This window comes from Pneumocystis carinii, assembly GCF_001477545.1.
Source record: "Pneumocystis carinii B80 chromosome Unknown supercont1.15, whole genome shotgun sequence".
Lineage (NCBI taxonomy): Eukaryota > Fungi > Ascomycota > Pneumocystomycetes > Pneumocystales > Pneumocystaceae > Pneumocystis > Pneumocystis carinii.
Window position 1 is genome coordinate 225936 of NW_017264727.1, and position 16556 is coordinate 242491.

Consider the following 16556-nt stretch of genomic DNA (forward strand, 5'->3'; position numbering starts at 1 on the left):
TATTAAAATATTCAATACAGACATATTTTCAAGTGTTATTTCATCTAACATTATACTAAAACTCAGGATAATACAAATTTAAAATATGTACTATCAATATTAATAAAATATTGTATCTTTTTATGAATCTTAATATCTATTAATTTTGCAGAAATAACCAACATTAATCTTAATAATGAGATTTTAAAGTTAATGCTGGTTATAATTATGTAGTTGTTCTCCTATAAGATACACTTCATCACGAATGCTTTGCCTACATTTAGCTAATAAAATATGAAATACTTTTAGAACTAATATAACTAAGATTCCAACAAAGGTTAAAGGATATGAATAGCGATATATACGAGAAATTGTGTCATAATCATTAGAACGATCTATAAAGATTAATACCTTTTATAAATTAAACTTGATAAATTATTTTACATATTAACATTGATATAAAATAACCTAGACACAATGGAAGTAATAATGCCGTTAACATTATTAGTCCAATAGGAAAAATAAATAATTTAGTAGAAAGTACGATATCAGGGTCTAAATATCCATTATGAACAATCTAATTCAATAAATAAAATATCCTTTATTAATGACATTTATAAATACCTGTATCATTGACCGTGCAAGAGATGAGTCTCTATTTAACATAATCAAATTGGCAATAATTAAGGTATATAAAATTCCTAAGGCCCAATCGTGAAAAATATATATTACAGGATCATCTTCTGATAAAAAATAGGTATTAAATGGAATAATGATATAATAATCCATAACCAAGCCAAATAAGAATGGAATAAATATTTCAAAAGCAATAATCATATATCCAATCTTTAAAAGCTAGGAAAAAGTTAAAACGTATTCTGAAATCAGCAGAAAAGCTCACCCTGAACAAAAATGTACTTAGGCATGATACCATTATTTTAGGAGACTTTAATTTATCTATAAAGATTCTTAAAGTATTTTTAAGTAAATTTCCATGAGTATATAAAAATATTGATAATGCAATAAAAGTTCCAAGAAAGTAACATCCAAAAATATATGTATAAAAATCATGAAATTCATAAGTAGAAAATAAAAATGCAAAAATCTGTCGTCCAACAATTACTATTTGCTTATTAGTATAATTTTAAATATTGATAAAAAATATACATGGAGGAATGGTCAACATAATACCAATAAAGAATGCAAAAATCCATATCAAGAATAAAAGCACAATTATCCTCTTAATAAAAGACGGAGGAACATATACCACCGTAAAATTAGGGCTATTTTTCGACTCGTTATCCTGTTTCTTATCCAATCTAACATTATCCTCTGTAACAGGTATAAACATAGATTCTCTTTGAAGAGAGATATTGTCTTTAAAGGGTACACGTAAAAAGGATCCATTACGAACGAAAACAACATCTAGATCTTTCAGAGGTTGCCCGGAATCATCATGAATATCCGTTTTTTTTATTAATAACTTTGCCATAAGAGTTTTCCTTACGTATACACCTTCTTCTTGAGGATGTCGACCATTAAACATGAATGAAGTAAGACGAAGCTTGGCACTTATAGTTTTCAACCACCAAACCCACAATGCCTTTGCTATAGCAGCTGGTTTAATCATTTTTAAAGTTAAAGGAATCAATATATGTAAAGCCAATATATCAAAAGGAATATCAAAAAGGAATTTACTACAAAATGATTAGAAAGAATGAAATCAATAATAAACGAAGCCTACTTGAGTGATAAACGAAGGGGAAAAAGATCTGGAATAAAATATCTCACAGAATATATTACGCTCGAAAAGCATGAACATATCAAACAAGAATAAATGATTCCACTTGTAAATATTTTTCGTAACTGAACTTTAATAGGACGTTCAAGGATCTCTTTAATCGGATGGAATTGTGCATCATTAGGATCATGAATAAAAACTTAATATTAGATAAAAAAAGAAAAAAAAAAAAATAATATGTAAAACTTACATAAAACACCAGGACGAACAATATCACGACACATCTTAACAAATAAAGCAAATTGAAACATATATGCAGTACCAATAAACCAATGTCTAAAGAAAGTAAATATAAATATAATATAAAGTAATAATGAAAAAAATACAAAAAATAACTGGTAAAAGGATTTGAGTTTGTAAAAGCCAGCCGTGTATTGATATTAGCATTTTCAAATAAATCCAGTAATAATAAATCTATAAGGATCCCACAATAAATAGGAAATGCAATGACTTCTATTCCTACAATTACAATAAACTAAATAATTAGATCAAACTCGTATGAATAAATAAAAATAAAAACCTTAATAATTAAGCTTGCTTGATGAAGCGTATCATTCATTACACGTTGAACCATTCCTTGTCGTGCATTTTTTTTAATATTAGAATATTTCTTCAAATATAATGCGCCAATAGATATTAAAATACAATACCCAATAATAATGGATATTGTTCTATCAAAAGCAGTATTTCTCGTTCCAAGAGTAATGATTCTAGGAGGTATAGAGATCTTCATACCATAAATATGAAATATAACCTCTTTTTCCAAATTAGAAGATGAACCTGAGAAATAAATAGATGAAACTCTTTCTGTAATTCTAATGAACGCATTATTAGCTATAGATTTTATAAAATTGCGCGCTTTAAAAATCCTCATATATGATTCTTTACTAAATATATCAAAGATTATTATGTTAAATAATATCCTTCCTATAATGATAAAACCATTAATTACTTGAAAAATGAAAAAAACAATCGCATCAACAATAGTTAAAAAAACTTTTTGAACCGTACTTTCTGAAAACAATATCAAATAATGCGGTATTCGAACCTATTTTACTGTTAACCAACATCATATGCAAGAAAAGGTAAAAAAAAAAAGGACAAACCATAACAAGAACTAGTGATTTTCCCAAAACATATGGTATAAGTATTAACAATCCAAGAAATATAGCAATTAAAATAGATGTTACAGTACAATTTTGAAAAAGACCACTTATAGGCCCTCGAATCCCGGATAATTCAATGATTCCATCGATTTCTCCCAATTCTTCAGGCATATCATCATTTTCCTAATTTATATTAATACGTACAACTCCATATAATCTTTTCTATATCAACATTTTCAAAATGATCTTCTCTAGATTCATCATTGGGAATACGTTCTCTATTCTCCGTATTCTCCTCGTTAGAGCTCCAAAGACTCCTTACTCGTGACGTTAAAGACTGAACAATCGTACTTCTAACATTTTCTTGAATATCGTTTTGAGATGAAGATAAAGAGGAAGTAGAAGAAAAATCCATATGATTTTGTTGCATCGATTCATTCGTTTCATATACTTCTGTTCGATGATTTACATCAATATCCATGGTTTCCGGAAACACAACTTTCTTTTCAAATGACTGTCCATTTCGCTCATCATATTCTAACTCTTTAATCGAAGAAGGACCCGCCTCCGCTAATGTTTCCTGATATTGATTCATATTATTTTTCTTTGGTTCATAATCCAAAGACCCTAAATCTGGTAGTAACATCCTATCCTCATAATTCCTAGACGATCCCTCTCCGGTCCCGTCAAAAGATGAAATTTCATCAATTCCCCATCTTTCACTAGAATAAACCAACGTATTTGCAGAAAGAGGCCGCTCAGCAGGACCTTCTTCAAAATAATTCATATCCACATTATTTTCATTCTCATTTTCCCCTTCATCCTCGGGAAAATGTTCATCTTCCTCTACATTTTCTTGTAACGATTCTTGCGATGCCCTCCGATTGATCATTCCTGAAGTCCTTAATGAATCATTATGAAAATTCAGATCAAACCTGAGGACTCAAAAGGATGTTCATCATTTAAACTAATAACCATAACCCACTCTCTACAAAGCAAAATAATAATAAAGATAATAACAATAATACCAGTTATAAGCTGTCCCTCAAACACATCCATCATAATTTTACTAAAAAAAAAAAATACATCAACATTCATGGATAAACTTCATTTCACAAAAATACTTAATTGTCTTGTATCTAAAGAGGTTTCTAAGCGAAAAATCCCTCTTCCTAAAGGTATATTGCAACCATGTCATTCTTGATGACTCAGACGTCTCATCCAGCAACGTTTTCCCAACCAAATTATCCCCTAGACTAAGGGAAAACCTCCATACACATTGTGTCATCCATGGAAGCCATCCAAGCCATAAAAATAATGCAAGTCCCGTACGCAGCCATTTTAACGCTAATCCCCTCAAACGCCTCAATAAACGCACCAAAAAAACCGCTATCGGCATAGATTTCGGCATATTCGGATCATACACTATATTTAAAATCAATCAGACACCCCAAATCCCCCATTTAACTCAGACATTTGGTAAACCGAAATGGTGTACGACAAAGCTCACAATCCCGACGTCTACTGTACTGCAGCCACTTAATAAGACTTAGATCCATTAATAACCCTTATAATACACGCCGTATATCTTATTATTACCAGTTATCATGAACATACTTAATTGTTCCTGAACATTTACTATATTTCAGTCATTATTCATCCGTTTTTCACCGTTCAAATCGGATCATACTCACCATGGATAGAATAAGGGCTCCTCCTCCGAGTTTTCGCCGCAACAGACTCGACATACTCTATCATCTGCCATATTTTAATTTTTTGATGGTCTCACTGAAAAAAAACAATATCGATAAGCCAGAAAAATTTCGGGAAAACCTATGAAGGCAGAGAGATTTCCTTTTAAAAAAATGTAGAAAAATAGCAGTAAAAATGAAGGGAAATCAAGTTTGAAGCGTTAATTATTTGTATGTTTTTTCTGGTGTTTTTTTTTTGAAAAAAACAAGAAGAGTATTTTTGTAAATAATTGAAAAAAGTTGTAGAAAAGTTGTAGAAAGAATAGATTTATATGTGTCAATAGATGCCCTGAGTCAATTGTTGATATTGATCATAAAGTCTCTAGAAGAAAGAGGAGTAAAAGAAGAAAAAATAAGTAAAACCTACAGTCCATACAGAAGAATTTGCTTTTGTGATTAAAGAATCCATGAAATCATCTATTTCAGATTCGGATAGATGAAGCTGAAAGCGTTGTTGAAATTGTATGGAAGTTAATTCACCGGAACCGAAGCAAGGAAGTTTTGATTCTATGTATGAAATATGAATTAAAAAAAAATAAAAAAAAGGATAGAATACCGTTCTGCATCATTTTAACAAGTAATATAAGATCTTCTGCTTTTTTTCTTAGTGCTTTAAAGGCCTGTTTCATTAAATCTTTCCAATCATCAAACCTGTCGTCCAAAATATTTATATAATCAGTAGTAAGTTTAAAAGGAGCGTTTTCAAAGCCAACGTTTCCGGGGGTATTTGTTAACATGAAGCCAAAATCAATATGAATTAAATGACCTTCTGTATCTAAAAGAATATTTCCATTGTGTCTATCTTTGAGTTGAAAAATATAGCAAATCAAACTATAAGCTGCTAAAGAACGCATAAAACAATCTTGTGCAGCTTTATATTGTACCGAATGTGTATCACCATAGATCTTTGAATTAGTTGTATGTATGAATGAAGAGATCATGTTTAAATACCTTTAGAAAATAATCTTTTAATGATAAAACCTTGCCTTTTGAGCTTTCAGAGAAAGATTGAGTTATTTTTTTTTTTATAGAATGAATACTTGTAGAATTAATTATAGTTTCTATTAAACCAGAGTCATTTCCAGTTATGAGTATTCTCATTCTAAAAGAAAATATAAATATAAAAGATTATTTGTGATTGATATACAACCGTTTAACCCATACAGGAATATTATATTCATCCCAAATTTTCTGACAAGCGTATATGAGTTGACACGCAAAGGCTTCTTGTCTTAAATCTGAACCAGTCTTTACAATTACACTAATTATATTCCAATTAGGTAAATGACTATATGGAGATGATTTCCGTATACGTTCTACCTTTGCACTCCATTTTTCTTCAAATATTTTCACTTAAACAATATTAGCATCAAGAGTATTAAGTATTCATATATTTACTTGTAGAATTTCTATTGTTATCTTCAATTCCATCATATCCTATATTATTCATGCGAATATCCACGAAATTATCAGAATTATTCATATTTATACGTTTTTCTTCAAGATTTTGCATCTCTTTGATTATTTTACTCTTAATAGCAGATGTTTCTGCTTTAGGACGTTTATTGCTATCAGAATCCAATTGAGCTAACATTGTCGCAGCTGCTCTCATATAAGTAGCTATGATAGAATTCTCATCAATAAAAGGAGATAAAGAATTGTTTTCTTTAAAATAGATATTTGTTTCTGTTTGATCTTGAAGAAATTTAAGACGAGCATCCAAGCTATGATTTATATGTTTCAACTTAGAAAATTGAGGTAACAAAACATCTGAATAGCCATTAAAATCTGCTTTTTTATACAGTATGTCATCTGCATAATTATAGATAGATAATACATTGATATCTCCAAGATCAGATTCTATATCTGTTTTTTGATTAGCTTTATGCAATTCGGCATCAAAGTTATGTGACAAATTGGGATCATGAAGGAGATCAAAAAGCCGCTTGTTTTTTTCTGTATTTGATAATATCTTGGTAATTTTTTCTTTATTCTCCGCTTTCTCAGGATCAAAAGATAAGTCATTTTCCAAAATTTCTATTATAAGAAGATAAGGAACCTTTGAGAAAAATTAGAAAGATAAAACAAAAAATAAAAGGTACTCTTTTTGCACTATTTAGAACAACAGCTTCTGCTGAATCAATCCTAACGATTCGATGATGAACAGGATAACTGGCCGTTGCAGTACAAAGAGATGGTATACATATATCAGCAGGAAGATAAGTATTTAATAACGCTAATTCAGCTCGTAATGCGCTCAAACGTGCAAGCTGAGGTACAAGAATTAAACGAGAAGAAATATCATGTAATGCTTGAAGAAATGCAGTTTCGTACCTAAAATACTGCGTTTGAAGTAATAGACTTTGTTTTCTCGGTGAAATACTTGACAATGAATCAAAATTTTGAACACAAAAATCCGACAATAAAGACTTTTTAGAATTTAAGTCTTCAACAAGATATGGATCAAAACAAGGTGAAAAATAATCAGAAGAACAATTAATTTCATCTTTTAAATGAAATTGCTCATTACACATAGACATTAATAATGTTTCTTGCGAGGTTGTACCCGAAAATTGCGAATTTTCATACATATTTTGCTTATCTTCAGATAAATTTCGATCCAATTGAACCATAGACACATTATTTGATAATGTCTCCGATAAATTCTCCCTTGGTGTATTAAAAAAATCAGAAAATAATGTATGCTGAAATATTCCTTTATCTGTCTCTCTCGATTGAGGACGATATTGTCTAGCTTGAGCGATAGCAATCGGACCAACCGCTTTTGATAAAAAAGGCGCAGAAACACTCCCAATAATAACACTAGACAATAAAACTGAAGGAAATATATTCTCCCTAACCTTAAAATCATCCAAATCATGTATTTCTCTTTCATCAAAAATAATATGTTGGATCTTATTAAACAATCTTTTGCACGTTCTAAATGAAACATATTCCGGCGTCCTAATAAGATCCATAAAATGCCCCTGAAATAACCAAAAAACCTATTATCCATTTAACCTTTATAAAAAATATATTTTTTTCGCTTAAAATGCACCATTAACGCAATATGAGACGAACTTCTACATTGATCCAATATAAACACCTCCAGAGCTACCGATTCCGTATTTAGGTTCACTGCAAGATGGCTATTCCTCCATTATTTCCCTTCTTTTCCTCTCCATTAAAAACATACCATAATTGAGGCAAAAAAAACTCAATTTCATCCGCTGAAAACCTGTTTTTTTTAATCCTATTCATAAAACCTCTTAAAAGAACTTCATACTCCTTCATTTTAGAGCACAGATAGTGATGAATACCTATATTATCCGCATACCTGGCAAGATATGCTACACAAAGCTTATCTCCTGTTAAAATCATCCGTTTAACTCCGTTTTTTCGGGCTTACATGTGATGTAAAATGCGTAGATTCAAAAAATCTAAATAAAAGATCGTTTCCTGACACTTTTGACCCATTCATGAGCCCTATTTTATTTTTGATGTCATCTCGATCGGCCTTTTTTTTCGATATACAGTCCTATCGACGCGTCCCTCCCCCCTCCCCCTCCCTCCGAAACACGTATTTTCTTATTTCATAAAAATTCCGCTTAAATTCTGCATTTTTACCGTAAATTTATCCGCATATATTCGCATTATTTTCAAAAAAAAAGCTGTTTTCCTTATCTTTTACCCTTCTTCTACCCATCCGTGGACGCGCGTCCCCGTTTCCATGGAAACTACGCATACATCGATTGCCTAATTGGGATTACGCGTATCTTACGCGTCAGCGACATATAAAAGCCGGGTTTCCTCCGTCTTCCACCTGATAAGAACCATATTTTTAGTGTTTGAGGAGTTTGTTTGAAAAAGCCTTATAAAGGCGAGTAAATTGTCACTGAAGCAGGTCTTTTATTGTATCTGAACAGGTCTTTCTAGAAAACCAAAAAAAAAGCGCATACAAATGGTAAGTTATGGAGATAAATGAGATTAAGTGCCGGCTAACAGAGAATAGATGTGCAAAAAACCGCATATATCAGGGACATTTTTTGGATTAGGGTTGAAGTATGAAAATAGGAGAAATAATCAGGGTTTATTGAGGGGTTACTAGACTTTTTATACTTTTTACAGTGTATAAGCTTTTTTTTGTATGTCCTTTAGAAGAATTGTCAGGGACGCAAGTGTTACTATGCAGAAATTATTATTATTTGAGGTCAGCAGTGGATCCGTATTTAAAACCGGTGTATTATAGATATGCGTGGGAGCAGGTGGAGATTGCAAGACCTTATTTAGAAAAAGTGCGAGAAAGGGTTAAAGGATACAGTAAACCGGTTGTAGAACATGCTAGAAGGCAATATGAGGGTAATATTTATCCGTATGTGTTAAATGGAAAAGAATGTATATATCGATATATTAAGAAGCATTTGGTACCTTTAAAAGCAAGATATCTTAGGGGATACGATGAGATTTGTAGAGATAGACTGGTAGGATGTATAGAATATCTTGTGAGGGTATATCGAATGTATATTTTCCCGGGTATTTATTTGGGTTATGAGACAGTCATTTATATGTATCAATCAAAGGTGATTCCGTTTTATTATCGGACGAAACCTTATTTGGTGCAATTGTTTAAGATGGGGCTTAGATTTTTAGTAAAAAAGGTGTATCCTTGTATTATAGAGGGTTTGTTTTGGTTAAAACATCTTTTTCTCACATATGTACTTCCAAAAATGAATGATTTTTGGATTACACATGTAAATCCGCAATTGGACAGAATTTATGATCGTATTTTTCAATATAAAAGTGTGGATTATAATATTGTATCGGAAACATCATCATCATCATCATCAAACAGGTCATTATTTTCTATATTATTATTCATTTGTGTTTATTCATTTTAGACAAGGAACATCAAAAGGAAATATTATGGATGAAAAGAAGAATACTCATGCTCCATATGATCAGACGGAAGAACAACTTTTTTCAGAAATTTTGTCATTATGGACTGATCGTCTTAATAAAATAGGCAAAGAAATAGAAAAAGCATTGATTGAGGATTTGATTGATGTATTTTTGCCCGTCATTTATAAAAAAGAGAAGGCTATAATTGAAAATCTTCTTAATGAATTGAATTCATTAGTAGATTCGGAAATCTCTAAGATAAAAGACAAAATTATATCAAAAGAGAATGTTCTTAAAAACACTTTCTATAACATTGATGATATTAAGACGGCTGGAAAAAAAATTCATGCTAAAGCTTTAGAAATAAGGTAATTCGTATTATAACAGACTGATACAATTTTAATCATAATACATTAGGAATTATCTTAAATCGATTGAAAATGATTGTAAAAAGAAAATAATCAAAAAATCTAAACTATATTTTAACCAAATCATAACCTTTCAATCAGAAATGGCATCGTTATTTGAAGTCTTCATTAGATTGAGTACTAAAGATGAAAATTATAAAAACGTAATTTTAAATTATTTCTTTATTACTTTTTTTTTTTTTGATTCTTATTTATAGGTTTATAAGAGGTATTTTGACTTTAGAAACCTTATTGATCCAATTGAAAAACAATTTTTCGATTCTATATTAAATTCTACACTATCTGGTGTTAAAAAAATACGCAATTTGTCTATAAAAGCAGAGCTTGCCGTAAACAATATTGCGGGTTTAGCTGCAAGACAATTAAAAGACTTTAAATCGGCGAATACTTCAAATAACTTTATTCAAAAACTTTATCATAATCCAATTGATGGTAAGATAAAAAATGATTTAATTAATATTATATTTAACTGATAAAAGAAGAAAATAATGCTTCATCAGGATTAAATGAAGAATCAGAGGATCAATCAATGGCTTCAGATAATTCCAAACAAGAAACAAAACAAGAAAATGAAAAATTCGAGTCAGAACATCCTGCTTTAAACCAGGATTCCAAATCCTATTATACGGAAAAACAAATAAACACTAATTCATACCCCTCGGATAATAAAAATTTTATGGAAAACATTGATGATATTTCATCGCAAACAGATACGTTACATATACAAAAAGAAGCTATAAGGTATATCAACTTTTTATCTAATATTTATTGACTAAAAACAATAAAAACAGTGTATAGTACTTAAATATGCAATATTTAATGACGAATATTTTTGGTAATATATTAGACTATATTTTTGGTAATATATTAGACTATATTTTTATATCGGTCCAAGTTCTCGTTGTAATATATAAGAAAAAAAATTTAAAAAAATTATGTTCGGAGCATTTAAGCCTAGTCTTCCTGTATTTTCGGGTTTATTGTGGTATTCTCTCTCGTGTATTCTTAAATGATTTATCTATAAATTTCGCCAGGAAGATTCCATGGAGACTTTCAAAAACACGCAAATTAAGACATAGAAGAAGATTACGTAGAGTAGATTTAGTTTTATCGACTCTTCATACATCTCTTAGTAAAGCAGGATTGACATGTCATGCATTGGAAAGACAAGTTCGTGAAATTACACCAGAATCAAAGATGCTACCAAAAGATAAATATACAGTGTTTGATAAAAAATCAAAGAAATATAGAAAAAGTATTCATTTCGTGCCAAAAGTAAGACATCATAAAACAGGAACTTAATTGATAAATATTTCTAGTTTACAAGAGTAACTATTATGAACAGAATGTTCCCTCCAGGATATTAAAATACAAGAGTAATATATATTAAGAAAATATTTTCAATATTTTTTACAGAAAATGTACAGTTAAGATGTACAATTATAATGTAAACATTAGCATTTTCTACGCAATCGTCTATTATTATTAGTTAAAGCCATCGTTAAATATTGTTTTTTTTTCCGATTCTTTTGAGAGTTGGAATTTATACTATCATCGAGTGTTATGATTGTTCTTATTGATAAATCAATGTGTCATGGTAAACGTATTCGGAATTGAAATATTATGAGGATCCAAAATAGATTTTTCATCTGACATACTTAAATCCGAAACTTTATTTAATGAGGATGTAACATTCATTTTATCATATGATTCAGTAGATATTTTAGATATATATTCTGTAATTTTTATCATGGTTGATTCCCCAAGTACTTTATCTGTTCTTCTACGATAAAACAATAGATATGCAGCAGGTGTAACGATTTGTGATTCATGAACTTGTACGACTAAAGAATCTAAATATATTAATTTTAATTTCATTAAAAGATATAATGGTTTACCGTCGAAATGATAAAAATGGCCATTTTCCAAAGCAACATAAGCTGTATAATGGCCTCCACCTAACCCTCCAAAATGATTACTAACAGCGTAAAGATCATATATTTGAGAATCGCTAGTTAAATTAAATCCATTTTTATACTCTGCCACTCGTTCTGAAAGATCAAGCCCTTTCAAAGGAAAATCAACAAGAACGTCTATTTTATCTCTTAAATTTCTCGAATTTGAAAATCTTTTCAAATGAATAACAAGAATGTCTGGTGATTTCCATATTTCAAGTTGTTTTGTTGCTCGTCGATGTTCTTTACAATTTGGACAATACCAAAGATCATCTTCTCCTAGTTGTTCTTTCTTTGCAAATAAATCCAGACAATCATTTAAATGGATTGTTGATGTTTCATGATGATCAAGCAGAGGATCTTCATATTTTTTTACATCATCCCATAGATTACTATTCCTTAAACCATTTTCTGTTTCACTTGAAAAGACAGATATATAATGATCAGCGGGCCATTCACATACAATTGCTTCTCCTTGATGAATGAAAGCTTTATTCTTTAGCGATTTATTTTCATGAATATTCAAATCAGAAGATAAATGTGGACCATTTTCTTGTTTTGGGGAAATTTGACAAGTTTTTTTTACATTTGAATTTACAGGCAAAAGTTCATCATCACTCGAATCTTTGGTAATAGAAAAATCACTATCTTCTACAATATCATCTAATGAAATCGGTGTTCCATGTGAAAAAGGTTCTTCTTCAGATTCTGCTGTTAATAAAGTGTCATCTTCATCAAAAAATTTATCATTGTTTGTATCTTTTCCAAATCTTGTTTTTAATCGTGGTAAATGATCCATTGGTACTGACCAGCCTGTAGGAAGAACAGAATGACGGGATGAAAAATATTTTAAATCAAAAACATCTTCGTGAAGATCCAATTCTTTTTTCAAAACACTTTCTGCAGGTTGAGAAAACTTAGTAGTTGATGCTTCATGATCTGTTTGAGTCATTTCTTGTGTTTGAACCAGTGATACTTTTTTTGAACCAACAAATTGTTTATATTTTTCAGCAATTTTTTTAAGAATAACATCATAAGAACATGCCTCTTCATGTGTTAAAAGAATAAAAAAGGGTATACCGAATGCAACTGGATGATGATATAATTTCTCTATTCTTTGATGAAAAATAGGTATAATAATTTTAGATCGATTTGTTACAAAATCTGATATAGAACATGGCATTTCATAAAGATAGACTTGATCATGAGGTGATAATTGTGTACTGACAATGCTAGTGTCTGAGTGATGCCTATAAAATTTATATGCATAAATTTCTGATGAAATCAACTAGATTATAAGCTTTTGATAGGATATTAAACAGAATAGCTTACTGCATGTGGATCCATGCTAAGTTTAGATGCAACATAGGCTTTCATTGAAGCAATTGTTGATGATGCATCCAATTCCACGGTTATCTTGCAAATATTAAATAAAATAGATCGAAGATTGTGTAAAGGAAAACCTACATGAATTTGTTTTTTATTAATATCTGAAGGTACAACTGTTACAGGATAAGTCCATCGATTTTTAAATGGTAGCGGTAAAGTGAGATCCATAAATGGATCAAATGTAATTGATACCTGAATCATCATTAGTTATTAATTCATAGATTTTTTTTTTTTTTTTTTTCTTGAAAACCTGATCACAAACTGGACAAACCAAAACACTTTTATATAACCCATGAAACAAATCTACAATAACCGAATCATTTCGTTTTCGATGAAGTTGCCAGCAAACATCTGCCGTTTTCGCAATTAACGCATCATTTATATCGCCAAGTGTTGGTTTTTCAAAATAAGGTTTCCTTTTAATACGATTAAGATCTTCATGCATTCCATCAAGCAAAAAAGCAAGTAATTCCTGACTATCTTGCTGTGCGTATCCTGCAAACGAAGGATTAAAACGTCCGATACAATTCTTAAAGGCTTTTGGTGAAAAAGATGTTGTAGCATGTACTAAATTGTTTAATAAAGTCGCATATGATTTTGCTATTTGCCCGCCCGTTCCTAATGGATTAGTCGAATTTATTTCAGAATGATAAACACCAGAAAGAAAATATGTTGTTAATTCCGATGTATGCATAAGACATTGTAATGCAGCATTCATATAACAACTATTACCAAGGTTTTGCAAACCAATTGCTTTTAATTTCGATGATTTACCAAATGAATTTGTTTGCTTAAAATCTTCTTGTTTCTTATAATCAGCATCAGGAAATGATGTTAATGAAGGTGCATATCCTTGAAAAGATGCAATATCCGTTGTTTCAACAACAAGTTCCGAAAATAATGGCAATTCAAGAGCTTTAACTGTCATTTCTAATGATAAAGTCATCCAAGGCGTTATAATTGATTTCCCCTCATGCCATAATCGAATTGGTTGCATAGACGCAAGTCCCAATGTCTGCTTAATAATTTGTAACAAACTACTTATAGTTGCATTGCCATTTATTGTAATTTGCGTTGCTAAAACATCAACAGGAGATGTTACAGATGATTCAATAGGCATTATCTCATCTATGGATACTTTTTCCGATATTAGTATATTTTCTGATGAAGGAGGTCCTGAATCATCATCTAATGCATCCTCTGATGTTCCCAAATTCGTTATAACTGTGGAATAATCAGAAAGATTTCCAGCTGTCGCACTATTAGGAGAGGGTGCTTCTAATGCTATAGTATCTTCACTACTATCATTTGGTATTTCTTCTTTATTTGTTCTCATTTGAACTAATCGAAAAGTGTATAAACACACATCAGTATCAAGGGTTAACTCTTTTTCCGATATTCCTGATGTTGTTATATCTATTGCTGCTGGTGCTGTTGGTGCTGCTGTTGGTGCTGTCGTTGCTGCTGTTACTGCTGCAGTCGTTGCTTTTACATCATTATTTTCCTCTAAATCTACATGTACCCCTGTCACCGTTTTCCTAATGGCATATCCTTTAACACCATACCTAAACTATCTTCAATTCTATGCATTCCTCTTTCTTAATATTTACCAAAGAGAAAGATACTTCCATACTTCACCAGATACCAATACATAATCCTTACCCTCAATAACTCCATGTTTCAATTCATTTCCTTCCACTAAACTCGTTTGATCGATAGGTCCAATTGTTTCTTGATGTCCTTGTTCAAGAAAATTAAGATAATTCATCATCCATAAAGCTTCTATACAAAAAGATACATCATCAATAAATTTCGCAAGTAAAGGCTCTATAATCGCCTTTTGCACACTCCAACTAGGGCAATCTTTATCCAATTTATTTCTTGTTTCACTATTCTCAAACAAATCCTTCAAATTCGGTGAAAATGGCGTCTCAATAACCACATTTTCCGAATACAAATTTATCGCTGGATCATATAGATTTTCATGTATCTTTCCCTTGTTTTCCTCTGTTTTTTTCTTACAATATACTTTACTAGATTCCCCAGATACAATGTTAGCATTAATAATATCATTTAATTCCGCTGAAAACGTATTTGGTACATTATACGGCATACCACTACCAATCCCTGAACGCGGTGCCTCTGAATTACCCATTTGTCGGGCTATATGCGTTGTATATGCGCCTTTCATTGAATTCATACAATTCAATGTATCATATGTATTATATGTACTTGTCGGATTTAACAAAGAAGAACGCATACTACGCGTTATACGCTCTCCCTGAACATTCTGCATCTCTTTCACCTCATTTTCACGGGATATATGCGTCATATATGCGCCTCCTACCTCCATTCTACCCGCCGAATCATGCATACACAAAGATGCTATAAATATCAGATTCCTAAAAAAAATCTCAAATAATACAATCTATATTTGCCGCTATATCTGCCGATTCCTCTGCAATATTAACCATTTCTTTACGCTTATTAGATTCACTCAAACTAGAACGCGGCCGTTTGGAGGGCGACAAAAGATCTTCCGGCGTATACGCGCCCTCCATAGGCTCAAAACTTGCCACGACAAGCTATATCTTGTCAATATTATAGATAATCCCCAAAATATAGCCCAGATTATTCTGCAGGACACAAACAGGGCATACACTGAGTATTTATAGAATAACTGATCACTCGATACATGAAATTCAAGAGGGTGAAAAAAATATATAAATATAAAAGAATATAAAGGAAACAGAGCTATTATTAACAAAATAGATCAATTCTTGAGAGAGTTATTTAAGAATACAAGATATTTCTCAATATCCTTGTATACACCTATATGTATGCTATATATATATGTATATGTTTTTGATTTTAATATAATCTGTAGAGCATATAAAGGGATGAAAGGAAGGGAAATGGACTAGAATGAAGAGATTGACGTGTCAAAAAGCAATAGATTAATGCATAGAATGTATCCAGACGATTTATATGTCTATTGGTGTATTAATCCTCAGTATATTTGAAAGTGGATATTGTTAATGGGGAGTACAGAGTATAAAAAGACAATAGATGATCTATATATAATCTAATATATACAAAAAATCGGTTCTTTTTGTATATATTAAATATTAAATTTTCTATCAGAGCCAGTGGTCAATTTTATAAGCAGCGTCGATATCAGAAATAGGCGGAGAGGAGCAGGAGATAAACATATAAAACGGGGTATTAAGCGCATATAACAGGATAAA

The 16556-nt window shown here is 30.9% G+C and overlaps 5 protein-coding genes across 5 annotated transcripts; 2 read left to right on the forward strand and 3 right to left on the reverse strand.

Annotated features, from left to right (window-relative positions):
• Nucleotides 1–189: 189 nt before the first annotated feature.
• On the reverse strand, nt 190–4651 carry T552_03200 (hypothetical protein; the record flags this gene model as incomplete). Its single annotated transcript, XM_018371713.1, has 17 exons — nt 190–374; nt 424–556; nt 604–834; nt 881–1101; nt 1147–1676; nt 1724–1919; nt 1971–2056; nt 2107–2255; nt 2301–2662; nt 2723–2828; nt 2887–3069; nt 3119–3780; nt 3822–3955; nt 4011–4311; nt 4355–4434; nt 4486–4524; nt 4581–4651. The coding sequence occupies 17 exons, from the start codon at nt 4649–4651 to the stop codon at nt 190–192; spliced, it is 3669 nt and encodes a 1222-aa protein (XP_018224506.1).
• Nucleotides 4652–4870: 219 nt separating this feature from the next.
• Nucleotides 4871–8092, reverse strand: T552_03201 (hypothetical protein). The gene is made up of 11 exons (XM_018371714.1): nt 8047–8092; nt 7924–7997; nt 7834–7875; nt 7696–7786; nt 6740–7642; nt 6036–6696; nt 5788–5989; nt 5589–5739; nt 5194–5542; nt 5005–5144; nt 4871–4959 (listed from the first exon to the last, which is right to left on the reverse strand). The coding sequence occupies exons 2-11, from the start codon at nt 7929–7931 to the stop codon at nt 4915–4917; spliced, it is 2592 nt and encodes an 863-aa protein (XP_018224507.1). The 5' UTR covers nt 7932–7997; nt 8047–8092; the 3' UTR covers nt 4871–4914.
• Nucleotides 8093–8649: 557 nt separating this feature from the next.
• On the forward strand, nt 8650–10736 carry T552_04201 (hypothetical protein; the record flags this gene model as incomplete). Its single annotated transcript, XM_018372252.1, has 7 exons — nt 8650–8699; nt 8746–9217; nt 9269–9489; nt 9536–9904; nt 9954–10107; nt 10162–10396; nt 10444–10736. The coding sequence occupies 7 exons, from the start codon at nt 8650–8652 to the stop codon at nt 10734–10736; spliced, it is 1794 nt and encodes a 597-aa protein (XP_018224508.1).
• Nucleotides 10737–10899: 163 nt separating this feature from the next.
• Nucleotides 10900–11331, forward strand: T552_04202 (hypothetical protein; the record flags this gene model as incomplete). Its single annotated transcript, XM_018372253.1, has 3 exons — nt 10900–10949; nt 10999–11239; nt 11284–11331. The coding sequence occupies 3 exons, from the start codon at nt 10900–10902 to the stop codon at nt 11329–11331; spliced, it is 339 nt and encodes a 112-aa protein (XP_018224509.1).
• Nucleotides 11332–11548: 217 nt separating this feature from the next.
• T552_03204 (hypothetical protein) lies at nt 11549–15869 on the reverse strand (the record flags this gene model as incomplete). Its single annotated transcript, XM_018371715.1, has 7 exons — nt 11549–11817; nt 11863–13207; nt 13252–13335; nt 13387–13500; nt 13559–14873; nt 14919–15693; nt 15734–15869. 7 exons carry the CDS (start codon nt 15867–15869, stop codon nt 11549–11551), a joined length of 4038 nt encoding a protein of 1345 aa, XP_018224510.1.
• Nucleotides 15870–16556: the final 687 nt, after the last annotated feature.

What these genes read in the sequence shown, in the direction of transcription:
- T552_03201 (XM_018371714.1), bottom strand. An exon ending in TTTTTTTTGCCTCAATTATG is followed by an intron (nt 7,787 to 7,833) that starts GTATGTTTTTAA and finishes ATGGAGGAATAG; the next exon opens with CCATCTTGCAGTGAACCTAA. An exon ending in ATTCCTGTATGGGTTAAACG is followed by an intron (nt 5,740 to 5,787) that starts GTTGTATATCAA and finishes ATTTTCTTTTAG; the next exon opens with AATGAGAATACTCATAACTG.